This window comes from Carcharodon carcharias, chromosome 18 (assembly GCF_017639515.1).
Source record: "Carcharodon carcharias isolate sCarCar2 chromosome 18, sCarCar2.pri, whole genome shotgun sequence".
Lineage (NCBI taxonomy): Eukaryota > Metazoa > Chordata > Chondrichthyes > Lamniformes > Lamnidae > Carcharodon > Carcharodon carcharias.
Window position 1 is genome coordinate 85036964 of NC_054484.1, and position 27451 is coordinate 85064414.

Below are 27451 nucleotides of genomic sequence, written 5' to 3' on the forward strand. Positions count from 1 at the left end.
CTGGCGTCAAGGGTGGCTCTTCAGGGTCCTGCGATTGAATGCATGATGGTGAATCATAGAGAGAACAATGATGTGTTATTAGTTAAAGTCATCACACTGTCACTGTGCATGCCAGGAGCCCTGGTGAGACAATGGAGATCTGCATCATGGTGCCCTCATCTTTCAATGATCAATAGGGAATCCAGGTTCGAGGCTCCCATCAATGATGAAACTGCACAAGAATGTTTGCAGCTCTGAAACTCTCACCTCTGGGCACTGCACTCTGACCTTCATCTGACACCCCAGCCTCTCTGTGGCTGGTTGACCGGGGTGCGTGCCGGCTCTCCAGGTCTAAGGCTTCCTGCTCGAAACTGGATAGGACCAGGAGGTTTGGGGGGCCTCCGCCTGTCTTCGACCTCTCAATGTAGTTATGGGTTGTCTTCTCCTGAAAGGACTGAGGAGCATTGATTAGTCCACTCTGTACCTGCAGCATCATTGCAGCCTGGCCAACCCCAGCTGAGGAACACCTCACAGGGCACATCTGAGTCATGGCCCTCGAGCCTCAAGGCTCAGTCCAAGCAGCCAGGGCTCACCCCCTTGGCCAGCTCCAGTGTCAGTAACAGTTGGTACTCAGACTGTAACACCCCTGAGCTCCACAGGTGGGGGGTATGGCCAGCCCTTAACACTCCAACACACTGATCCACGCCAACGCAGTAATCACCCTCCCCAAGGGCAGCAGGCCGTTGAACCTTTTGTGGCATTGCACCCATGTGCGCCACACAACATCATGGCTGCTGACCTGCACTGCCACCTCCTCCCAAGCTCCTTTTGTCAGGTGCGGTGGCCTCCTCCATCCATCTCTGTGCACCAGGGTGGCCCTCCTGGCAGCCACCTCCTCCAGGAGGACCGCAAGGAACTCGTCTGAAAACCAGGATGGGGGGGTGGGGGCTGAGTGCCCACCTGACCTGCCCTCCCGCCTGGCGTCTCGGGCTGAATTTGAGGCCATAACTTCGGTCTTCAGAACGTTGCAATTATATTCTTCCCTGGCAGCCTTCATGGAGCTGCCTATGCCGTTTTTAAACCACCCGCCCGGCCCTTCCCGACCATTGGGAAGACATGTTTCAAGCTGTGTGGGCCTTAATTGGCCAGCCAGTGTGAAATCGTGGTCAGGGCCGATGGCGGGAGGGGGCCTGTTTCTCGACCAGTTCTGGGCCCGCCAATCACATGTGCCCGCCATGGGTAAAATTCAGGCCAATGACTTGGATGTGGGGACCAATTGTATGGTAGCTAAATTTGCCGCTGACACCACAATAGGTAGGAGAGTAATTTGTCAGGAAAAGCAACATGTCTGCAAAGGGGATAGAGATAGGTTCACTGAGCGGGCAAAAATTTGGTAGATGGAGTATAATGTGGGGAAATGTGAGCTTGTCCACTTTGGCAGGAAGAATGGAAAAGCAGCAAATTATTTAAATAGAGAGGGTTACAAAACTCTGAGGTACAGAGGGATCTGGGTGTCCTGGTACATGAATCGCAAAAAAGTTAATATGCAGGAACAGCAAGTGATTAGGAAGGCAAACAGAATGCTGTTGTTTATTGCAAGGGGAATGGAATATAAGAGTAGGGATGTTTTGCTACAGTTGTACAGGGTGTTGGTGAGACCACATCTGGATTACTGTGTACTGTTCAGGTCTCCTTATTTCAGAAAATATATAATTGTGTTAGAGGCAGTTCAGAGAAGTTTAAGAATAAGAGATCTTCCTTTTAAGGTGGAAATGAGAAGAAACTGCTTCTCTTGGAAGACCATTGGTGTGTGAAATCCTCTTCCTCAGACAGCAGTGGAGGCTGGGTCATTGAATTTATTCAAGGCTGAGTTAGACAGATTCTTGATAGATAAGGGAGTCAAGAGTTATGGGGGGAGCAGACAGGAAAATGGGGTCAAGACCACAGCCAAATCAGATCCTATGGAATGGCTGGTTTGAAGGGCCAAGTGGCCTACCTCTGCTCCTAAGTCCTGAGTTCCTATGTTCCTAAAGATGATTGATACTGATTAAAAATCAGTACCATTGTTTTATATTCTAAAACATGTCAGCACATTTGAGATTGCTGCTCTGTGTAAGCCAGGTGGATAATGAACATTAATAGGGAGTTGCTGGCTGTCTGTTTCATACCTTCGTTTATCGGCAGCAGTGTAATAGCGATACTGAGTCGACCACGACCCAGACTCACTAAGTGAGGTCTCTCCGACTGCATCTTCAAGCCTTTTCCAATATCAATGATATCCAACGATGCGCTCTGTAAATAAACCCAAATCTAATGTCACTTCCAACAAAGGTCTGCATTTACATAGTGCCTTTCCCCATCTCAGGACACCCCAAAAGCTTTACAGCCAATAAAGCACCTTTGAAGTGACACATGTTCTGAAGCTTCCCATCTTGCACTCATCAGGACAAATGTAAGAATGCCAAATTTCAAACAATCACAACAATTTATACCATTGAAGAAAAAGATGCTGCTTGGTTGGTCTGAGTCAACTTCCCAACTAATCAGTACCCTTTTTTCCCTGTGGTATAAATTGTTGTGATTGTTTGAAATTTGGAATTCTTGCCTTTGTCCTGATAAATGCAAGATGAAAAGCTTTGGCATGACGTTTCTCCATTCAGCAATACTTTTGAAATGTAGTCACTGCTGTAACGTAGGAAACCAGGCAATCGATTTGTGCACAGCAAGCTCCCACATGGATAATGTGATAAGAGACCAGATAATTTATAATAATGTTGGTTGAGGGATAAATATTCGCTAGGTCGCTAGGGGAGACTGCCTTGCTCTTCTTCCATTAGTGCCATTGGATCGTTCATATTCATCTGAGAGAGCACACAAAAATCAGTTTAATGCAGGTGCAGCAGGCAAGTAGGGAGGCTAATGGAATATTAGTCTTTATCACTAGAGGATTTGAGTACAGGAGTAGCGAAGTCCTGCTTCAATTGTTTAGAAGCTTAGTTAGACAGCACCTGGAGTACTGTGTGCAGTTTTGGTCCCCTTACCTCAGGAAGGCTATTACTGCCATAGAGGGAGTGCAATGAAGGTTCACCGGACTTGTTCTGGGGATGATGGGACAGTCTTATGAAGAGAGATTGGGGAAACTGGGCCTGAATTCTCTAGAGTTTTGAAGAACGAGAGATGATTTCATTGAAACCTACAAAATACTTAAAGGAATAGACAGGGTAGATGCAGGTAAGATGTTTCCCCTGGTTGGAGAGTCTAGAACCAGGGGACACAATTTCAAAATAAGGAGGAAGCCACTTAGGACCAAGATGAGGAGAAATTTCTTTACTCAGAGGGTTGTGAATCTTTGGAATTCTCTACCCCAGAGGGCCATGGAAGCTCAGTCATTGAGTAATGTTTAAGGAAGAGATTGATGGATTTCTGATTAACAATAACGTAAAGGGTTAGTGTGGGTAAAAGGCATTGAAGTGGTTGATCAGCCATGGTCATATTGAATGGTGAAGCAGGCTCAATGGGCTCAATGGTCTTCTCCTGTTCCTAATGCTTCACCTGAAAGATGGCACCAGATGTGTCAGCCCAGATTTTGAACTCAAGTGTTTCATTTGCCAGGCTGCAGGGGGAGGGGGCCATTGTCCTTTGCAATAAGGTGCTGGCTTGCACTGTGTGCACAGAGTTGTTGCAAACATTTAAAGTGAACTGGAGGAGGTTGGGGGCGGGGGGGGTGATGCCTCACATTAAGACCCGTCCACACATCACCCCAGCGGTCACTGACTTACATTGGTTCCCACACCTTGATTTTAAAATTCTCATTCTCCTGTTCAAATCCCTCCATGGCTTCGCAAGAATACCAATAGAAGAGGAAAACAACAATTTATACTGTATGAGAAGAGAGTGCTGATTGGTTGGCAAGTGGTGTTGCCATGGTGAATGCACCACTGATGTTGACTGATAATTAACTGCCAAGCATTGATTGAAATTTAAACCAGGCAGCTTGACCCTGATTGGTTAAGGCAATATCCTGAGGAATGAATCAGCGAATGGCTGACACTTATTTCGTTTAGCTGAAACAGGCACATTGTGTGTACATGTTCTTTCTGTCTGCAAAGAACAAGACCCTGTGTATGTAGTTACCAATACATGTCAATGCACCACACAGAGCCCAACTGACAATATTAAATTGGTGTCAGTGTAATTCTTAGCACACAGAGGATTATTTAGCAAATGTTGTCCAATCGCAGAATCATATCTAATGTTGGACACTGTGTTTTGAGTTTTACAAGAACGGGCTGGTTGGGTAGAGTTTGTACCCTGCTCATTGTGACCAGTGGCTGGGACATGCTGTTTGATATGATTCACCAGTCTTTGGGACGTGTGGCCTACATACCTAGCATCACACTGGCACTGAAATTCATATACCACATTACTCATTTGTGTGATAGGCTGAATGTCTTTTTGGCTTGACGCCGGCATCCTGTTAATGATGAATACCACTCGTGTTGCTACTGCATAGTAGCAGCGTCAAACAGCTAGCTTCACCTGTTGCTCAAATTTTTGAGATACTTTCCCTGTCCAGGGTAATCTGAGGTAGACTGGGCACTTTTCAGGGCCGGAAGTGACTGCCTTAGGCCTGTTCATGAGTTTGCGTGATACATAGCATGAAATGATCTGATTAGGGTAGCCATTATCCTGCAGGATGTCTTTGATGCCCCTATTTCAGCATCAAGCTTGCATGGTGAGGAAATGGCTTGAGGCCTAATTACAAGGTTGTCGATAAACCAATCTTATAGCGTGTGGAACTGTAAGAATCCAACAAGTCTATTGACCTGTCCGACACTCACATGTAACGTAAATATCTTAAGCATCGTGAGACCTAAAGACCCACCCAGACATACATATCAGTAAACCTGACAAAGGGATGGGAAAAGTCATGCTTAACAAGCATGGCTATATCAAAAAAACGCACCCCATTCACAATGACGGGTCCAAATTCGTATCCATTGGACCTGCCGCTCAACATGACCAGACCTTGCTTGAAAGTAAGCTAAGAAAACGCTTGCTGGACTTGTACACGAGCGATGAGCTGCATGATATATATGGCAGGGTTCATCCTCACTGTTCACTACGTCCACATATGTATGGACTGCACAAGACACACAAAAGTGATGTCCCTCTACACCCCATCTTAACAATGACCAGTTCTCCACCGCGTGAATTGGCCAAATGGTTGAGTGAATTGTTACAACCAGTTCTGACCAAGTTTTCCACATACACGGTGAAAGACTCCACATTTGCGAAGGGCATACAGGACTTGCATATTTATAGCAATGCTGAGTCCATCTGCTCATTTGACATTGCTAGCCTATCCACCAATGTTCCACTTAAGGAGTGCATAGATATTTTCGCAGCAGCACTATACCATGGTGAACTAGACCCACCACCATTGCTTAATCAGTATTCATTGAACTTATGAACTCGACAATCATACACTTGAATTCAGTTTTAATGACACCATATATGCCCAAATAGATGATGTTGTTGTCATAGGATCCCCTCTAGGCCCAGCTCTCACAAACATCTTTGTTGGGTTCAATGAGAAATGTGTCTTCAATGGAAATGTGTTTTTCATCCTAGCCTCCTGCCCCTCACATATTTCTGATATCTGGATAATTCATTTGCTATATTTAAATCTGCAGCTGCATGTAACAATTTCCTTACATATCTTAATGGGCTCCACCCTGCACTAAAATTCACCTTTGAAATGGAGCAGTCAAATGAACTCCCCTTCTTTGATATATTAGTTGAGAAATCTTCCAGGGGGTTCTTTACCACAAGCCTACCTTCACTGGTCAATATTCATGTTGGGATTCTTATAGTTCCACATGCTATAAGATTGGTTTATCAACTGAATGGTAACCTGTTGAATGTAAGGTGAAAAGCCTAGACACTAAAGAAATGGTTCACATCCCCAGCTCCTATTAGCCGGAATCTGCTTCACTATTCCTGGCCACAATGGACCGAGCTCTCAGAAATGTCAGCTCTGAGCTCCCCACTCCACCACCAAAAGTGTGGTCTGCATGTTCAGTGAAGTTATAAAATCAGGGAAGGCTACAGCACAGAAGGAGGCCCATTGTGTTCATACCAGCTCTCTTTAAAAACAATGCAACTCATGCGTCCTTTCCCCTGTAGCCCTACAAATTTTTCCACTTCAGATAATGATCCAATTCCCTTTTGAAGCCCTTATTGCATCTGCTTCCACCCCATTCTCAGGCAGTGCATTCCAGATCCTAACCTCTTGCTGTGTGAAAAACTTTTCCTCGTGTCAATGTTGTTAAATCCATGGTTCTCAGCCCCTCTGCCAATAGGGAACAGTTTCTCCTTTCCTATTCTGTCCAGGACTCTATCAAGTCTCCTCTCAAACTTCTCTTCTCTAAGGAGAACAGCTCCAGCTTCTCCACTCTATCCAGGGAATGCAAAGTCTATCAGCCCCAAAATCATTCTTGTGAACCTTTTCTGTAGCCTCTCGAGTCCCTTCCCATCCTTCCTAAGGTGCGGTGCCCAGGATGTGACAAAAGACTCCATTTGAGGCCGAACCAGTGTTTTATACAAGAAACCCTCAGCTATTACTCAACACGAGGCTTTCCAACATACTTGGGAACAATCATAAGCCGTGTTGAATGCTACTCTGTCTTATGGTTTCCTTTAATTGTGCATCTGATCAACCGCGTAATTCTCAACAGGAGACACTCACTTTCAGTATCTCTGGATCATTCTTTGATACCTCCTTTTCTTCCAATTCATTTTCAGTTTCAGACTTTCCCATCTCCTAGATGTTTACAAAACAATGAATATTCAAGTTTTAGTAAAACAGGCCCAGACAACAGAATATCTTAGAACCAGAGAATTATACATAAGAACTAGGGACAGGAGTAGGCAATTCAGCCCCTCGAGCCTGCCCCACCATTCATTACGATCATGGCTGATCTAATTTCAGCCTCAACTCCAATTTCCTGCCCTCTCCCCATAACCTTTCAACCCGTTACTAATGAAAAAATCTGTCTATCTCCTCCTTAAATTTATTCAGCGCCCGGCATCCACTGTACTCTGAGGTAGCGAATTCACGACCCTTTGAGAAAAGTAATTCCTCCTCATCTCTGATTTAAATCTACCATCCCTTAACCTAAAACTATGGCCTCTCATTCTAGAATGCTCCACAAGGGGAAACATCTGCTCCATGTCTACTTTGTCTATCCCCCTTTAGTAACTTATATACCTCAATTAGATCTCCTCTCATCCTTCTAAACTCTAACGAGTATAGGCCTAAACTGCTCAATCGCTCCTCATAAGACAAGCCCCGCATCTTTGGAATCAATCTAGTGAACCTCTGAACCGCCTCCAATGCAGCTACATCCTTCCTCAAGTAAGGGGACCAAAACTGTGCACAGTACTGCAGGTACCTTGTACAGTTGCAATACTTCCCTATTTTTATACTCTATTCCTTTAGCAATAAATGCCAAAATTCCACTTGCCTTCCTTATTACCTGCTGTAGCTGCATATTAGCTTTCAGCGATTCATGCACAAGGACACCCAGATCCCTCTGCACTGAATCATTCTCAAGTTTCTCTCCATTTAAATAATAAGTCACTTTTTTATTCTTCCGACCAAAATGGATAACCTCACACTTATCCACTTTAAACTCCATCTGCCAAATTTTGGCCCATTTATCTAACCTGTCCATATCCATTTGTAAATTTCTTATTTCTACATTGCAACTTACTTTCCCACCTATTTTGGTGTCATCTGCAAATTTAACTATAGTAGCTTCTATCCCTGAATCCAAATCATTAATATAGATTATTTAGGAGGAGGCCATTTAGCCCATCATGCTTGTGCTGGCTCTTGAGTTCTTTTTCCTTTTTCAAGTAAATCTCCAATTTCTTCCAGAAAGTTACAATTGAATCTGCTTCTATCGCCCTATCAGATAGTCCATTCGCGATCCATTCGTGACCCACTGTGTAAATTCAATTCTCATCTCCCCCCATGTTCTTTATCGCAATTGCTTTAAAGCTGTGCCTTCTGGTTACCAACCCTTCTGTCACTGGAAACAGTTTCTCATTACTTACTCTGTCAAAATCCTCCACAGTTTGGAACTTTTCTGTCAAATTCCTCCTTAGCCTACCCTGCTCAAAGGGGAATGATTCCAGCTCCTGCAGTCTCACCATGCAACTGAAGTCTCTTATCCTTGGTTCCATTCCAGTAAATCTCCTCTGCACCCTCTCTAAGGCCTTGGCATCCTTTGTTAAGTGCAGTGTCCAGAATTGGATACAATACTCCAGCCTGAGGCCAACTGATTTAGAGTAGAAGACAGCAGTCCAAGACTTGGGCAATCGGACTGACCATTATGGAGAGGTGGTGTGATTGGATCAGATTATGGTTGAATTCCACACAGGATGGTTGCTGACGGTTCTCAGGAACTACCCACAAAATGTTTATGTCCTCTGAAAATTGTTAAGAGAAAAACAGAAGTTGGAATAGGGACAGGAATCGCCGTAGTGAACTGTCTCCGATGCAAGTATATCCCTCCTGAAAGAGGTAAAACAGGCAACTGTGCAGACCCCATGGAAGGGCGAGTTCTTGCCTCGAGGCCTGCTGTTAGGTTTAATAGGACTCTCGGCTCCTTGTGTTAATGAGCCACTCATTATAACTGGTGCTTACACAAAACCCTGAAGGAATAACAACAACCTACATTTATATACCACCTTTAAAATTGTAACATCTCCAAAGGCCCTTCACAGGACTGTTATCAAACATCAAGGCACACAAACAGACATTGGGATAGATGGCCAAAGGCTAGGTCAAAGAGGTGGGCTTTAAGGAACGTCTTAAAGGGGGGAGAGAAAAGCACAGAGGAATAGGGACAGAACTTCTGAGTTTAGGAGCTAGACAGCTGAAGGGCTGGCTGCCAGTGGGGGTGGTAGGGAAACTAGGGGAGGCAGTTTGGAGGAGTGCAGAGATCTCAGGAGGAGTGTAGATCCAGAGAAGGCTACAGAGTGAGGAAGGGCTGAGACCATGGGGGGTGGTGCAGGGGGTGGCGGGGGTGGGGGTGGGGGGGGGGTGGGGGGGGGGGGGGGTGAATATTTAAAACATGGATGAGAATTTTGACACAATGTTTGTTAAGTTGGAGATGTAACCATGACTGTGTGTTTGCTGCGGTGTGTCACTGTTCAAATGGCTCCACGACCTGCTCCCTCGCTCTGTAACCTCCTTCAGCCCTATCTGCCTCCGAGATCACTATTCTCCTCGAATTCCAGTCTTGTGCGTTCCTGATTTCCTTCGCTCCACGATCGCTGCCCAAGTCTTCAGACATTGAGGGCCCAAGTTGTGGGGCCTGAGGGCCCTGTAGGCCCCAAGCTTGAGAGCTTCTTAAACCTCTCTGCCACCCTTTCTCTCAATCACTTTTTAAAAAACTCTCCTTAAAACCTACCACTTTGACCAAACTTAGACTCCGCATGTTCAATCACCTATTTGTTGTCAATTCATTTTCATTATGCCCCAATAAGGGCCATGGCGCTATATAAATGCAAGTTGTTGTTGATTTGAATGGCCAAGCATTGATATCTAAACACTTTGAATCGGAGTCATATAAGCGATCCCCTTGTGCAAACAGTTAAGGATCTTCACTCTCCAGCCTTCCGAATGGGCCCATGGAAAAGGCTTCAACGTTAATTGAACATGCAGATCTTGCCTTTAGTTGATCTGGAGTGAAGTCATTTGGCATCTTGTGCGAACTGATGCATTGCTGGCTGGGCTACTTAGTCACATTCGTTGCAAATCACTTCAAGGGATGAAGTCGCTCCTTTTGGCAAGTCCAGCCAAGCTGGCTAAGGGACAGCATTCATCCCACGTATTCCAGCCCCTGGAATTCTGCCACAGTCAAACTCGGCCCCACTCTGGAATGTGCTCAGACAAAACCATGAGACAACAGCAAACACCTCTCATCAGAAATCACACAATGCAGGGCTTGAACTTCAGCCAGTTCAGCAGAACTCAGCCAAGTTAGTGACAGAGCGAGGATTATACATCCCCGAATCTCCGTGTTATATGAGAGTGAAGGGGTGAGGTTAATGCAGCTGTGATTCTCTGTTGGAAGCGACTCATCTGACAACAGCCCAGAATCTGCCTTAGAGCTGAGTTTGATAAATAACTCACTGATACTTAATGTCCTGGCAATGATATTCCTACAACGGCCACCATTATCAAAGCTGTAGGGAAATGATAAACCAAATTCACAATCCCTTCAGCGTTGAATCACACACCCAGAGATGTTTGCAATCATGTGACTATTCATTGCTGGAGCAATTCAAAACTAAACCACTGTCCCACTCTCTGTCCATAGCCCTGTGTCATTCCCAAACTAATCCCACTGTCCCACTTTCTCCCCATAGCCCTGTATCAATCCCAAACTAATCCCACAGCCCCACTCTCTCCATGTCCCTGTATCAATCCCAAACTAATCCCATTGCCACTCCCTTTAGCCCTATATCAATCCCAAACTAGTCCTACTGCCCTGCTCCCTTTAGCCCTATATCTTCCCCTGATTCAAATATTTATCCACTGTTCCTTTAAAAGATGCATCGCTCTCTGCCTCAACCATTCTAGGCAAAAACGTTCCATGTTCAAACAACTCTCTGTGTAAAGATGCTTCTCTTAAACTCTCTCCTTGATCTTTAAATCACAACATTAAGTTGAAGCACCATTGTCACTGACTAGGGGCACCTAAAGAATCTGTCATTCCCTGTTCACTCTATCATGATTTGAAAACCTCAAGTCAATCTCCTCTTTACCTTCTTTGATCTGTAGCATAAGGGTCTGGCACATACCCTTAACGTGGGACTGAGTACAGTACCACCCACACAGTGATGTAAGATGACACATGACCCAGACCTAGGGTCAGTGTGGTGTTGAGCAGAAATGTGTTAAGACATAGGTATAAAGATAGCTCCTTCCCTGTACCTTTTACTGAATATATATAGTTACAAGTATTAAAAAATAACTTGGTGTTAATATACAGAAAGCTACAAAGACTTCCCTAACAGACACATTGTGTAACCAACACCATCCCAACATGATCAAGTAGAAATAGTCCCTAGTTTCTCCAACCACTCTTCATAACTAGGGTTTCTCATCTTTTCATCATGCTGGTTAATTTACACAATACACTCTCCATCACTTTCATCACAATGGGAGCCTCAAAAGTGAGCACAATGCAAATTAATCCCACTCGTTAAAAGTGGCCGCACCTGTACATCCATTGTCTTTGTCTTCAAGGTTTGTCCGTTGAGCTCCATTGGGCCTCTGGTGTCTGGTGGGCGAACAGACCTCTCCTTATTTCAGTCACTCTCAAGCTTCCACTGCCTGTTGACAAAGAGAAAGTGAGAACACTCAGCTGGAGCAAAGTGCTTCTTACAGTTGGCACGCTAGAAATGGAGACAAAAACTCTTGCAGGAAGGGCTTTGAGAGCAGTGAAGGGAACATAGGCAAGGTTTATTGTGTCTGCCCTGTCTCACCTGCTCATGACTTCCTGCCCAATCTCTTTACTGGATCGAAAAAGGTAGGCGAGGGAACTGTGCAATCCTTTGATGCCTCCAGGAATTGAATAGACCCCATGTACAGGTTTTAACCTCTTCTTTTCTACTCAGCCCCAGTTGGAGTATTGGGAGTAACCCTTGGCCCAGTGGTGTCACTCTCACCTGAGTCTGCTTATGCACCAAGGTCCCACTCCAGAAACGAGTGAATAATTCAGGCTGATGTGACAATGCAGTACTGAAGGAATGCTGCACTGCAAGAGGTGCCATTTTCCAGATAAGGCATTAAATGAAGGGCCCTTCTGCCCTCTCAGACCAACTCTATAATGGCACTGTTTGAAGAAGTGCAGGGGAGTAAACCCTCATGCCCTGGCCAAGATCACTAACATTTCTGTGAATATGTTAACTGCCAGATGTCCAACATTCCAACAATGACTCCACTTCCAATGTATTTCACAGTGTTTGAAGTGCTTTGGGATGTTCTGAGCTCATGAAAGGCTCTATAGAAATGAAGGTTCTCTCTTTAAGTGCCCTTTTATAGGGAGGCTAGGAAAGGAATGGTAAGGGCCCAGTGCGGATTCACCAGGGAAGGAGTCACAGTTAGGAAGAGAGACCTGCGACATTAGGGCTTTTAACACTAGAAACAAAGAGGAGAAGGGAGCTGATCTGATAGAGGCCCTGAACGTTACATAGGATTCAACATGAAGTCAATGGGGGTTGGCTGTTTCCATTGCTCGACAGGATGTTAATGAGGGGACACCAATTTAACCACAAAAAGAGGAGGTTTACACCGTGAGTTGGTGGATTGTGGAATGCTAGGCCACAAAATCAATAAGTAATTTTCAGGAACAATTATATAGTTGGTGAGGAGGAGCCTCCACTGCTCTCAGGGGAAGATAATTCCATAGACTAACGAGAAAAAATTTCTCCTCATCTCAGTCTTAAATGGGAGACCCGTTATTTTTAAACTGTGTCCCCGGTTCTAGTCTCTCCCACAAGGGGAAACATCCTCTCAGCATCCACTCTGTCAAGTCCCATCCAGATCTTATGTTTCAATAAGATCACATCTCATTCTTCCAGCCTGTCCAACCTTTCCTCATAAGATAACCCCCTCATCCCAGGAATCAGTTGCGTGAATCTTCTCTGAACTGCTTCTAATGTAATTCTATCCTTTCTCAAATAAGGAGACCAAAATTGAGCACAGTACTCCACATGTGGTCTCACCAAGTTCCTGTACAACTGTAGCAGAAACATCCCTACTTTTATATTCCACTCTCCTTGCAATAAACGACAACATTCCATTTACCTTCCTAATCACTTGCTGCATCTGCACACTAACTTTTTGAGATTCCTGTACCAGGACACCCAGATTCCTCTGTACCTCAGAGTTCAGCAATCTCTCTCTCTATTTAAATAATATGTTGCTTTTCTAATCTTCCTGTCAAAGTGAAAGAGTTCTCATTTTCTCACATTAAACTCTATCTGCTAATTTTTTGCCCACTCTCTTAAACTATCTAAATCTCTTTGTAAGCTCTTGATGTCTTCTTCACAACTTAATTTCCTACCTATTTTTGTGTCATCAGTAACTTTAGCAGCCATATGGTTGGTCTCTCCATCTAAGTCATTGATATGGATTGTAAATAGTTGAGGCCCCAGCACTGATCCCTGTGATGCTCCATCCGTTACATCTTGCCAACCCAAAAGTGACCCATTTATCCCTACTCTCTGCTCCCTGTTAGCTAACCAATCCCCTTTCCATGCTAATATGTTACCCCCTAAACCATGACTTCATAACTCGCAGCAAGTTCTGTTCTCCTATCACCCTTGTGCTCTCTGACCTACCCTGGCTTCTGGTCAAGCAATGTCTTGATTTTAAAATTCTCATCCGTTTTCAAATCCCTCCTTGGCCTCGCCCCTCCCTATCTCTGTAATTTACTCCAGCGCTACGACCTTCAGATATCTGCCCTCATCTAATTCTGGCCTCTTGTGCATTATCAACTTTAATTGGTGGCCATGCATTCAGTTGCCTAGGTCCCAAGTTCTTCAATTCGCTCCCTAAACCTCTCCATGTGCATTGCTCCTTTAAGACAATCCTTAAAGCTTAAAATAATGCTCAAATTCAGGCTTTGTTTTATAGTGTTCCTGTGAAGCACCTTGGGAGGTTTCATTACATTAAAGGTGCTATATAAATTGTTGCAGTGTTTGGTGAGTGAGGGGGAGAGTGGGATATTAAAGGGTATTGGGAGTGAGATAGAGTGAGGTTAGACTGGGTGGGATATTAAAGTGTGAGGGGAGTGAGGGGGAGAGTGGGGTGAGATTGGGTGAGTCACTAAAGGGTGTAGGGAGTGCACGGGAGAGTGGGATTAGACTGGGCAGGATACTAACGGGTGCCGGGAGTGAAGGGCAGAGTGGGATTAGACTGGGTGGGATATTCAAGGGTGTGGGGAGTGAGCGGGAGAGTGGGATTAGACTGGTGAGATATTAAAGGGTGTGGGAAGTGAGCTGGAGAGTGAGGTTAGACTGGGTGGGGTGTTAAAGGGTGTGGGGAGCGAGAGGGAGAGTGTGATCGGACTGGGTGGGATAGCAAAGGGTGTAGGGAGTGCACGGGAGAGTGGGATTAAACTGAGCAGGATACTAAATGGTGCCAGGAGTGAAGGGCAGAGTGGGATTAATTGGGTGGGATAAAGAGTGTCGGGAGTGAGAGGGAGAGTGCGATTAGACTGGGTGGGATATTAAAGGGTGTGGGAAGTGAGCGGGAGAGTAAGGTGAGGTTGGGTGGGATATTAAAGGGTGTGAGGAGTGAGCGGGAGAGTAAGGTGAGGTTGGGTGGGATATTAAATGGTGTGAGGAATGAGGGGGCGAGGGGGATTAGACTGGGTGGGATATTCAAGGGTGTGGGGAATGAGCGGGAGAGTGAGATTAGGTTGGGTGGAATAATAAAGGCTGTGGGGAGTGAGGGGGAGAGCAACAACTGACCTATCCTTGTGCTGAAATCCTCCCATGGCCTCTACAATCTCCTGCTGCCCTGTAGCCCTCTGTGTTTCTCGAATTCAGGCCTTTTGCACATTGTTAATTTGCATCACTCATCATCATGCCCTCCACTGCCTTGTTCCTGAACTCTGGAATTCCCTCCCTAAACCTTTCCCCCACTCCACCTATCTGTTTTTTAAATCATTCCTCCAAACCTAGCTCCTTAACCAAGCTTTGGGTGACCCGTACAAACATCCCCTTCTGTGGTTCACGGTGAATTTTTGATCTCATACTTTAAAGGCTCTATGTAGAAGCCAAAAGCAAAATACTACAGATGCTGGCAATCTGAGACAAGCATAGAACGTTCTGGAAAGGCTCAACAGATCATCCAGCATCTGTGGAAGGAGAAACAGGATTTTTTCTGGTCTGGGTCTTTCATCAGAACTGAGGACAAGAAGAAGTTTTCCGTAAATGAGGGAGGAGCAGCAGAGGGACAAAAGGGAAGTTCAGCGATAGGGTGAAGGACAGGAGAGATTAAATGAGAAAAGGCTGGGAATCGTTTATTTGCTACATATAAGCTATTACTGAAAAAAGAGACATGTAAAAGCTTTTCATCTTGGACTTATCAGGACACCTCACAAGAATACCAATATAAGGGGAAATGACAATTTATAGTGTGTGTGAAGAGCGTGTTGATTGGTTGGCAAGTGACGTTACCATGGAAAATGCACCATTGATGGTGACCAACAGTTAACTGCCAAGTATTGTTTAAAATTTAAACCAGGCAGCTTGACCCCAATTAGTCAAAGTATAGCCTTGAGGAATGAGCTAGCAAATGGCTGTCACTTATTTTGTTTAGCTGAAACAGGCGCAGTGTGTGCACATGTTCTTTCTGTCTGTAAAGAACAGGGCCCTGTGTATTAATATACATACATATACATATAAATGAATGGTGAGGAAGGTTAATGCAGTTGTGCAGACTGCAGTGAGATTCACCTATTCTTGGACTTTTCCCTGTCTTGTGTATACAGGGGTCTCAAAGATGAATCTGTCTTACCTGCTGAAGCATCATTGCCTACCTTAGTACCCAGGCTTGTGGGCATTGCTCTTGGGTACCTCTGTGTAATGTTTCCAAGTCTTCTCATCGCCTAGTTACCGAGGCCAAATCCAGGAGACATCTGGTCTTGTAACAATCATGTTCAGCACCCTGCTGCTCCAGCACCGACACTCGACATCAATAAATAGACAGCTAATACAGCAACACTTCTGCAAATACCTGAGGAGTTTGAGCATAAAAACAAGAGGGGTCATTTTATGAGGTGAGGATCCCTGGAGGCAACTTTCCTTTACTAGAACCAGGGTCCCAGCATTGGTCCAAGTGAGTTATCACATGGTCTCAGATCCACTGAGGCTTCCAGTGAGGCCCCAGAACCACAGGTGCAACTTCACAGAATGACCACACGTTCCAAGTGAAGGAGTCCTCCTGTGGATATTTCCTAGCTATGAGATTGTCACTCCTGTCAGAGGCCCCAGTGACTTATATTTAGGGTTGTGTTTCTGTACCACATCATATCTAACTACTTCACTCATGCTGCTTTGAAACCTGAACCAGATTTCTGTGTCTTTTCACAGGTTTTTGCTCAGTCCCTTCAAAGACAGACCAAGACGACACCTGATATGAATCAATCTATTTCACATTCACTGAACCACACTGAGTAACAACTATGATCAGATTCATTTCGTGCAACTTCATAGAATAATATAAAAATAATGAATGCATTATATTTTCCCACATCTTAGAATGACTTAAGTAAAACAAGTGTGCACAACCCTTATAACCTTCTGATAGTCTTTACTGGGCCAGATTCTTCAACCTGTGTCCTGGTTTCACTCCCTCCTGAAAGGAGTGGAGACTTGCAACACACTGGTTGATCATTGAGATGACGTTTCAGGTACGGGCAAGGTGCATGCCTACGTGAGAGGAACCAAAGCCAGAGCTACTTGGATGCTATAGAAGTTGGAGAAACAAGTGAATTGAGAGGGACAGTGAAGAGGAAGATATGGTTGGCCAAGAGAGATTATGAGAATAGAATGGCAGTTAACATAAAAGATAGCCTAAAAATCTTCTACTGGCAGATAAATAGTAAGTGGGTAGTAAGAAATGGGATGGGCCCTGTTAAAGACAAAGAGGGTGATAAGAGCTTAGAGATGCAAGGCATAGTTAGAATGCTGAATGAGTACTTTGTATCGGTGTTTAATAAAGAGAAGGAATCTGACAAAATATCGGTGGGAGAGGTATGAATGATATGAAATTTGAAAGGCAGGATGTATGGGAAAGGCTGGGCTATGCTTAGAGTAGATAAGTCGCCTGGTCTGGGTGGCCCATATCCCAGGTTGCTGAAGGGAGTGGGAGCGGAGATAACGGAATGGCTCATCTTAAACTTCCAAACTTCAATAGATATGGGGGAGGTGCCAGAGGATTGGAGAGTGGCAAATGTGAACCTGTATTCAAGAAAGGGTGTAAGGACAGTCCTAGTAACTACAGGCTGGACAGTTTAACATCAATGACAAGTCAGGTTTTAGAAACAATAATCAGGGGGAAAAAAAATCAACAGACACTTGGAGAAGTTTGAGTTAATTAAGGAGAGACTAAGGATTTGTAAAAGGAAGATAACGTTCAATAATCTAATTGAATTTTTAGATGAAGTAACAGGGAAGGTTGATGAAGGGAATGTGGTGGATGTTGTCTATATGGATTTTAAGAAAGCGTTTCACATAAAAAGCTGATTAACAAAACTGTAGGTCATGGAATAGGAGGGTTAGTGTCAACTTGGATAAGATATTGGCTTAAGGACAGAAAGCAGCGAGTGATGGTAAATTGTTATTTTTCAGACTTGAGGATGGTAGACAGTGCTGTTCCCCAAAGGGTCAGTGATAGGATTATTTTTGTTATATCGATAGAAATGACTTGGATTCGGATCACAGGGTAAAATTTCAATATTTGCTGATGATATCTAACTTGGGGTGGCAAACAGTGATGATACAAATCACCTGGAACCGACACAGGCGAGCAGAATGGGCAGACAAGTGGCACATGGAGTTTAACACAGAGAAATGTGAGGTAATGCACTTTGGCAGAAGGGATAGGGAGAGGCAATATAGACTTAATGACAAAGTTCTAAAGAGTGTGCAGGAACAGAGGCACCTAGGGGTCATGTGCATAAATCTTTGAAGGTAGCAGGGCATGCTGAGAGAGTGGTTAGCAAAGCTTATGGGATCTTGGGCTTCATAACTTGAGACATGGCTAGGGGGTCTTGCTGTGTACAAATTGGTTACTGCATTGAAACAGTGACTACATATCAAAAAAAGTGTACTTTGTTGATTGTGCAGTGCTCTGAGATCTCCTGAAGTTGTGACAGGCATGATATAAAATTCAAGATTTATCCTCCACAGTGTACCAAGCTTGGGAGGGAACATTCCAAAGCTCCCCACGGCTGGGATTTTTATTGCCATGTGTCTGGTCCCGTTGTGCACTGAGTGCCATGACTGGTCAACAACTCTGCCACCTGCTGCATCATGCAACTCCCAGGACAGTAGAAGGTAAATGAGGTGGCATTTGACCTTCCTTTGTCTTGCAATTCCCATGCTCTGTAAATGCTTTTTCAGGAGATTCCTAAAGAAAAAGGGTGGTCTTTATTGGAACGGATTCCCTCAATCCTGTCAACAGCTGATGTCCGGCTAAATAATCACAATGGTCTACTGACCCTGGGAGCAGCGAAGGGGGAAAATATGAGGGCATCAACAAAGCTCCCAAAGTGAATCCGCAGTGTTCCACTTTATAATGCTTCTTCACAGCACTGCACTGAGAGTTTGATGTGGCATTACAGAGAGAGAGAGAGAGAGAGAGAGAGAGAGAGAGAGAGAGAGAGAGAGAGAGACCATCAAAGGACTGGTCACCTCAGGCAAGCCAGAGCCCAAAAAGGGAACTCTGCATCACAAAAACTTTGGGCAAAGCAGTGCTGTGGGCCTTGGGAAGTGATCCACATAGCAAACACCAACTCGTGTCCTTACAAGGTTCAATATAGCATCTCCACCAACCTCAGAACATCCAAAAGTCTTTTATAACAAATGAGGTACTTCTGAATCACTGTCATTGCTGTAATATAGCAAAAAGGGCAGACCAATTGTGCACAGCAAGCTTCCATAGACAACAGTGAGATAAACTGTTTTTGTGATGTTGAATAAGGTATAAATATTGGCAAGGGCACCACTCCCCTGCTCTTCTTCCAAGAGAGTCATAGGATCTTCAGCATTCCAACTGAGGGAAAAATGTGGCCTTGGTTTAACATTTCATCCAAAAGTAGGGCTGGCTGGGCATATTGCTGGAGGTTTCATCATATTTCCAACTGTCCTTCCCCTACGCTCTCACTATTGGTTGTATCAACCTCACAATGTTCTGCCCTCACACATGAAAAGACTCCTTGTTATCTGATTTGATGATTTTTGACTGTCAGTCAAACAGTGCTTCCTCTTTACAAGAATGCGAACACATGCCAGCAAGTTGGATATTGTCCTTTTGAAATGCTGTTTCAGAAGCAGGGCAGTTTTAATAGTTAGCAGCAGCCCTTTAAGTGCTGCTGGCACTGCATAGGGGAGGTGCTCTCAGACATCACAACCCATGCATCCCGTAAAAGTTTTTGGATGAGTTGACCTTGATAGTGCAAAGTTATTGTATCAGACATGTGTAGCACACACAAAACAGTGGTAAATATGCCTCCACTTTGGGACTGTGGTCTTGGTCTTGCGGAGTTGTGTAGTCTTGTCCTCACCTTTCGGACACTAATGTGCTCACATATTTTACTTTCTGCCATCATTCACTTTGTTTTGTAAGCACACTTTCATGAGGGAACCATGTATCGCAGAATCATAGAATGGTTACAGCACATGAGGATGCCATTCAGCCCACTGCACCTGTGCTAGCTTGCTGCGAGAGCAACTCACCTAGTCCCACTCTGTCCCCCTTTCCCTGCAACCCTCCAAATCTTCTCTCTCCAGATAATTATCCAATTCCCTTTTGAAAGTCCTGTTTGAACATGTCTCTGCCAACTCTTGGGCAATGCTTTCCAGATCCTAACCACGCTCTGTGAGAAAAAGTTTCTCCTCATGTCACTTCAGGTTCTCAATTCTTCCACCAATGGGAACAGTTTCTCCCTATCCATTCTTTCCAGGCCCCTCATGATTTTGAATACCTCTATCAAATCTCCTCTCAACCTTCTTTTCTCCAAGAAAAGCAGTCTCAGCTTCTCCAACCTATCATTATCATTGAAGTTCCTCATCCCTGGAACCATTCTTATGAATGTTTTCTGCACTCTCTCCAATGCCTTAACAACCTTCCTAAAGTGCAACGCCCAGAACTGGATGCGGTACTCCAGTTGAGGTTTAATACAGGATTAACATAAGCTCCTTTGATTTTGTACTCTATGGCCCTATTTATAAAGCCCAGAGTCCAGTTTGCCTTATTAACTGTACTCTGAAACTGTCCTGCCATTTTCAATAATTTGAGATCATATACCCCAGGGCCCTCTGCTCCTGCACCCCCTTTAAAATTGTACCCTTGATTTTATATTGCCTCTCCTCATTCTTCCTGCCAGAATTAATCATTTTACACATCTCTGCATTAAATTTATAAGACCATAAGATGTAGAAGCAGAAATAGGCCATTCAGCACATCAAGTCTGCTCCGCCATTTAATGAGATCATGGCTGATCTGATAATTCTCAACTCCACTTTCCTGCCTTTTCCCCATAACCTTTGATTCCCTTACTGATTAAAAACCTGTCTATGTCAGCCTTGAATATACTTAATGACGCAGACTCTACAGCCCTCTGCAGTAAAGAATTCCACAGATTAACTACCTCTGAGAGAAGAAATTCCTCCTCATCTCTGTTTTAAATGGGTGTTCCCTTACTCTGAGATTATGCCCTCTGGTCCTAGACTCTCCCACAAAGGGAAACAACCTCTCAGCATCTCCCCTGTCAAGCCCCCTAAGAATCTTATATGTTTCAATAAGGTCACCTCTCATTCTTCTAAACTCCAATTACTACAGGCCCAACCTACTCAACCTCTCCTCATAAGAAAATCCCTCCGTACCCCGGATCAACCTAGTGAACATTCTCTGGACTGCCTCCAGTATCAGTATATCTTTCCTTAGATAAGGGGACCAAAACCGTTTACAGTATTCTAGGTGTGGTCTAACTAGTGCCTTGTATAGTTTTAGCAAAACTTCCCTATTTTTATACTCCATTTTGAAATAAAGGCCAACATTCCATTTGCCTTCCCTATTACCTGTTGAACTTGTATGTTAGCTTTTTGTGATTCATGCACGAGGACCCCCAAATCCCTCTGTGCTGCAGCTTTCTGCAGTCTTTCTCCAATTAAATAATATTCAGCTCTTCTATTCTTCCTGCCAAAGTGCATAACCTCACATTTTTCCACATCATATTCCATCTGCCATGTTTTTTCCCGCTCACTTAACCTGTCTATTTCCCTCTGTGGATTCCTTGTGTCATCGCACCACTTGCCTTCCCACCTACTTTTGTGTCATCTGCAAACTTGGTGATAGTACATTCACTTCCCTCATCCAAGTCATTGACATATATTGTAAATAATTGTGGCCCCAGCCCTGATCCCTGTGGCACTCCACTAGTTACAGGTTGCCATCCTGAAAATGTCCCCCTTATCCCAACTCTCTGTCTTCTATTAGTTAGAAAGTCCTCTATCCATGCTAATATATTACCCTCCAACACCATGGGCTCTTATCTTACTAAGTAACCTTATGTGTGGTACCTTATCGAACACCTTTGGAAATCTAAATATATTACATTTACTGGTTCCTCTTTATCTATCCTGTTTGTTACCTCTTCAAAGAATTCTAATAAATTTGTCAGGCATGATTTCCCCTTCATGAAGCCATGCTCACTCTGCTTGATTAGCGTATGCATGTCTGCTATTACATCCTTTATAATAGACCCCAACATTTTCCCAATGGCGGATGTTAAGCTAACTGGCCTATAGTTACCTGTTTTTTGTCTCCTTCCCTTTTTGAATAAGGGTGTTACATTGGCAGCTTTCCAATCCTCTGGGATTTTTCTAGAATCTAAGGAATCTCAGGATTCTTGGAGGATTACTGTCAGTGCATCCACTATCTCTGTAGCTATTCCCTTTAATACCCTAGGATGCAACCCTTCAGGTCCAGGGGACTTACCAGCCTTTAGCCCCATTAGTTTCCCTAGTACTTTTTCTCTAGTGATAGTTATTGTATTTATTCCCTCCCCCCCTTTTGCTGCATGATTAGTGAAGTCTATTACTAGCTTCCTCACGGTTCACAAAACTTCAAAATCTTGTGTCATCTGCAAATTCTGAAATGGTGCGCCACACACCAAGTCTAGGTCATTAACAAATATCAGGAAAAGCAGGGGTCCTAGTAGCAAATCCTGGGGAATCCCACTGTGTACTTTCCTCCAGTTTAAGCAAAGACCATTCACCACTGCTCTCTGTTTCCTGTTATTCAGCCAGGTTCATACCCATAAATAAGATAAAAACAAAAAAACTGCGGATGCTGGAAATCCGAAACAAAAACAGAATTACCTGGGAGAAGAAAAGGGTTGACGTTTCGAGTCCTCATGACCCTTCGACAGAACTGTTCTGTTGAAGGGTCATGAGGACTCGAAACGTCAACTCTTTTCTTCTCCGCCGATGCTGCCAGACCTGCTGAGTTTTTCCAGGTAATTCTGTTTTTGTTTTAGGTTCATACCCATGTTGTCCCTGTTATTCCAGGAGCACCAGCTTTGCTGACAAGCAGTTATGTGACTCCCTTTATCATAAGCACAGAAAGACACCATTTGGTCCATCTTTGAGTGACTTCTCTCATTAGGCCCACTTCCCTCTTCTTTCCCTCTAACCGTCCACTTTTCTCCTTTTAAATATTTTTCCAATTCCCTTTTGAAAGTTATGAGTGATTCTGCTTTCACCATATCTTTTTAAGGCTGTGCATTCCAGATCACAGCAACTTGCTGCATAAAAAGTATTTCGCATTGCTCCCTCAACATTTTTTGCCCATTATCTTAAAGCAGATAACCCTCCTGCCAATGGAAAAGATTGCTCCCTAATTTCTCTATCAAAGCGTCTACGATTTTGAATGCCTCTATCAAGAGTCCTCTAACCTTCTCTGCTCTAAGGAGAATGATCCCAGCTTCTCTAGTCTCTCTACATTAAGTGAAGTCGTACATCTCAGACACTATTCTAGTAAATCTCTTCTGCATCCTCTCTGAAGCGTTGACACCCTTCCTAAAGTGCAGTGCCCAGAATTGAACACAATGCTCTAGATGAGGTCTAGCCAGCATTTTATAAAGATTTTGCATACCTTCCTGTTTATAAAGTTAAGGATCCTGTGTGTCTTTTTTGGCAATTTTATTAGCCCGTCCTGTTACCTTCAAAGATGTATGTGCCCTGGGTCTCTTTGTTCCTGCACCATCTTTAAAATTGTACCAATGAGTCAGCTCAAAAAGTTTTTTTTGAGATAAACAGCTCTGGGTGATGTCAGCTTGTATAAGTGCGATTGTAACAGCTGGCTGGATACGTTTGTTCCCCAGACACGGGAAAAACCCACACCCTTCAGCCCTGCTCTACCCACAAACTGGGAGCAATGGCTGGATGGAGCACCAAACACGTGGAATATTTTCCCTGTTTCCTTGAATAAACACACTGTGACCTACTGCTGACCCCATGGAGCACACAGCTAACAAACATCACTCCCTGCCAAATGTCTCTCGACCACCAAGGCTATTTCTCAGTTTCTTGTTCTGGAGGTCACTCCCCAAGTGTGGCTCATCTCCAAGCAGGCAGAGTGTTGTCTGAGTGCAGAATCTGGCTGCTCTTTCATGTGGGTCACAGTTTTGGCAACCCAGAAGCTGCCAACTTAGGTCAGGAATAGGAAAAAAAAGGTGCTGGAAACACAAAGCCTCGAGACTTCTGTTTGAATCTGACCTCCATTCACAATTCATATCCCCAGTGCCTTCAAACTGTTAACCACATGAAACACCAGCCAGATTTTAATGCCCTGACCTGGCAGAAATCAGCTCAGAACCTGTCGGACAGGAGTCTACATTCTTTTATGTAAAAGCCCTGCGGTAAAGATTGGCAGGGCCTACACACCCTTCCTAAAGTGCGGTGCCCAGAACTGGATGTGACACTCCTGTTAGGGTTGAATCAGTGCTTTATACAGGATTAACTTGCTTTTTATAGTAATTATGGTTTTATTTAGCATGTAATGTACCTTTAAGAATAATACTTAAGGAAAGTCACATGATTTGTAGTAACCAATAGTAAAGTAGCACAGGCTACCTCAGCAGTCAGTATAGAGATAGGAGTTGAAAGCACATGTGTGGTTGCTGCTGAGTATATTGTAAATAAATTTAAAGTTTCCACCCAAGAAGTGTCTGCAGATCAACTCTATCAACAATAGTAGCAATTTGGCCACCCTTACAACAAATTGGCGATGAGGATAAAACAGGATTGAACAGAAGAAGTACTTGTGGGAGCAAAACTTACCGTTTGATTCGAAGTTTGACGGCATCCAGAGCCCCAGATTCAAAAAAATTCAATGAATTGGTGGACCTCATGAAGGTCATTTACAACCAAAGCCCTAAGTCCCGATGCAGAGGTTCAGGTTTAATTAGTGAAATAGAGCCCTGGGCGAGACAATTGTATGCTACATGGCAAATTTGAAGCAGCTAACGGAACATTGTGAGTTCAGTATGATTCTAATTGACATGCTCAGAGATTGTATAGTGTGTGGTGTGAATGAGGATACTAATCAGAAAAGATTATTGTCTGAAGTGAATCTGGATTTTAAAAAGGCAATAGAGATAGCGCTGGCCATGGAAAGCACAGTAAGAGATTCAAAAGCCATACAGGGTGCGCAAAACCACACCGTCCTCCACATGGGGTGGGAAGCCGCAGCTGAAAAGAGCGTGAAAGTGCAAGACTCTGCCGAGAAGCGGGAAACAGCTCCCGCTACCCGGAGAATTAAGAAAAATAACTTAGCAGCAAAATCGAAGAATAATTTCAATAGAGGTGGAAATAGGCAGTCATTTAGTGATTGGCAGTTTAAAAACCATCAATGCTACTATTGTCACAGAAATGGACATATGATGAGGTAATGTAAGGGAAGATTCAAGCAGGCTTGTAAACAAAAGAAGAAGCCCAATGAAATCTACAATGTAGGAGAGCCTGAATCAACAAATTCAGACATTTACTCATTGTTTAATCTGAAAGTTGGAAAGACAGAACCAATATTTGTAACAGTGAAAGTAAATGTTAGAATGGAAGTGGACATGGGAGCTTCCGCTACAGTAATTGAGGAACATACCTTCAGATATCTGAATAATGATGAAAATCAATTATGTTTAGAAGAAACTGCTGCCAAACTAAAAACATACACAGGTGAAGACATTCAACTAAAAGGCATAAACAGAGTAACTGTCCTTTATGGAGGCCAATCAGCAAAGCGACCAGTGTTGGTATTGGGAGGCAGAGGACCAAGCCTTCTAGGGTGAACTTGGCAAAGGGAAATCAATCTTCATTGGCCACAGTGATTCCAAAAGGAAGTTGGGAGAGTTCCTGTTTTGAAAAAGGAATGTGTAAAGACTCAACAACCTGAAGAAATGCAGGCTGTCTTAAGCCAAAACCTGGAAGAACAGCAGAAGAAACTCAAAGAGACCATGCTAGGTTAGAGAGTTCGAGACCAGGTGAACAGCCTTTGCAGGGAAAAAGAAAACCTGTTGAAAGACATTCACACACTGCAAATTCCCTCAGGTTGAAGATTGTACCTCTGGAACAGTATGAAGAGAAACAGAAAGAAATCAGCACCGCTCTGAACAAACTGAAGAATGAGTTGCCAGAGAAGATACAACAACGTTCAATTTTCCAGGAGGCAGCAAACAAATACAAAAAAGAGATGGAAGAGCTGAAGAATCAGCTCAATGAAGCCAAAGAGGCTTTGGGAGCAAAAGTCACAAAATTTTCCAAGAAGCAGATAGACAATGAAATTTTGGGAGACTCAACCAAGTTGAACTCAGACAAGTTTAGCTGGCATCTGAGAGAAGTCTGGCCAATAGTGAAGTCAAAAAGAAGGCCGAGATTAAAGTCTGTGCTAGAAAGAAGGCAGCATGTAGAAAGAAGATACAGAAATACTAATAGGGCTTTAATCCTGGCAGCATACGAATACATTTTCATACATAGGCCTAGAAATCAAATCGCTAATGTCAATGCCCTTACTCATTTGCCTTTACAAGAGCATGATGAGCATGTCCCAGTTCCATAATAACTTGTTTTACTGTTAAATCTCTTAGATTCCTTGCCACTGTGCACTCGACAGGAGAGACTGAACAAGTCGGGACCCAGTCCTATCTCAAGTACGAGAACAAGTACTACATGGTGGTCTCAGGGGCCCGTATCTGACTACTTCAACAAAAACATGAAATAACCAGCCAGGATGGCATCTTATTGTGGGGAGCACGAATGATAGTTTCTCCAAAGGGAAGGGAGCCACTTTTAACTGAGCTACACAGCACACATCCAGGAATTTCCTGAATGAAGACCATAGCACGCAGCTATCTATGGTGGCCTGGGATGGATAGCAAAATAGAGAGTTTAGTAAAGCACTGTGTGCAATGTCAGCAACTGCAAAATTTGCCAGTGACAACTCCGTTACACCCATGGGAGTGGCCGGGTAGACCCTGGTTACACATTGACTATGTTGGACCTTTCCTGGGAACAATGTTCCTGCTCATTGTCGATGCCCATTCGAAATGGTTGGATGTATGTGAGATGAAATCACTAATATCGGCTGCTACAATTAAGAAACGACTTCAGAGTTTTGCCATTCACAGGCTACCAGAATTAGTCATTTCTGATAATGGCACAGTATTTACGAGTGCTGAATTTCAATGGTTTATCAGCCATTGGTATTACTCATGTAAAAACTACACCGTACCACCCTTCCTCAAACGGACTGGCCAAGAGGGAAGTTCAAATGTTCGAGGCAGGCATGAAAAAGCCAACTGGCGATTCCTTGTCAACCAAGCTAGCACGCTTTCTTTTTCAGGACTACAGGATTACAAGACTACCCCTCATACAACAGCAGGCGTCATGCCTGTGGAGTTATTGTTGAAACACAGTCTCAGGATCAGATTGAGTTTAATAATGCCAAATTTAGAGGGGGAGGTGGAAAGGAGTCAGAGAAGTCAGAAAACTAGACACGACTGGCATAGCCGCAAGAGGAAATTTACCGTGGGAGAACCGGCCGATGTGAAAAACTTCAGGGAAGGACCAAAGTGGTTACCCGGTGAAATAAGTGTGGTGACTGGACCTCTGTCATACCATGTGGATCATCCAGAAACCTGTGGACCATTTAAGGCAGAGAGAGAGACAAATCACCAAGATTTGGTTCCACCAGTGACCATGACTGGGTCTGTGTTTCCTGTTGAGGATACTCAACCTAGGACTGACATGTCTGATGTTCCTGTAAGAGTTGAGGATACAGAACTGCAAGTACCCAACGAAGCACCTGATGTTCAGGCAACTCCGGAAAAGGAGGCTCCTGATAAAGAATCTGAAGTTGTGGAGCTGCGACGTTCCACACATACCAGGAAACCACCTGAAAGGCTGAACTTGTAAATTCCTTACCCAGTATAAATATTATGTTGTCTTGAAAAATATGTACTTGTAAATATAACATGTATAGTCGAGATAAAGGGGGAGGAATGTATTAATTATGGTTTTATTTAGTGTGTAATATGCCTTTAAGAATAATACTGAAGAAAGATCACATGATCTGTAGTAACCAATAGGACAG

The 27451-nt window shown here is 43.9% G+C and overlaps 1 protein-coding gene across 2 annotated transcripts in view; it reads right to left on the bottom strand.

Annotated features, from left to right (window-relative positions):
* The window catches only part of LOC121290654 (pleckstrin homology-like domain family B member 1), a 250600-nt gene that overhangs the window by 204775 nt on the left and 18374 nt on the right, over positions 1 to 27451 (bottom strand). The window contains exons 2-5 of one of the 2 annotated variants that reach the window (XM_041211388.1): positions 15615 to 15811; positions 11281 to 11395; positions 6731 to 6805; positions 2148 to 2271 (exon numbers count right to left, since the gene is read on the bottom strand). In XM_041211388.1, the coding sequence (XP_041067322.1) occupies positions 2148 to 2271; positions 6731 to 6805; positions 11281 to 11328 (247 nt within the window). In that variant the 5' untranslated portion in view covers positions 11329 to 11395; positions 15615 to 15811. Of the gene's footprint in view, positions 1 to 2147; positions 2272 to 6730; positions 6806 to 8103; positions 8479 to 11280; positions 11396 to 15614; positions 15812 to 27451 lie in introns of those variants that run through there. The other variant, XM_041211386.1, reaches the window with a different exon arrangement.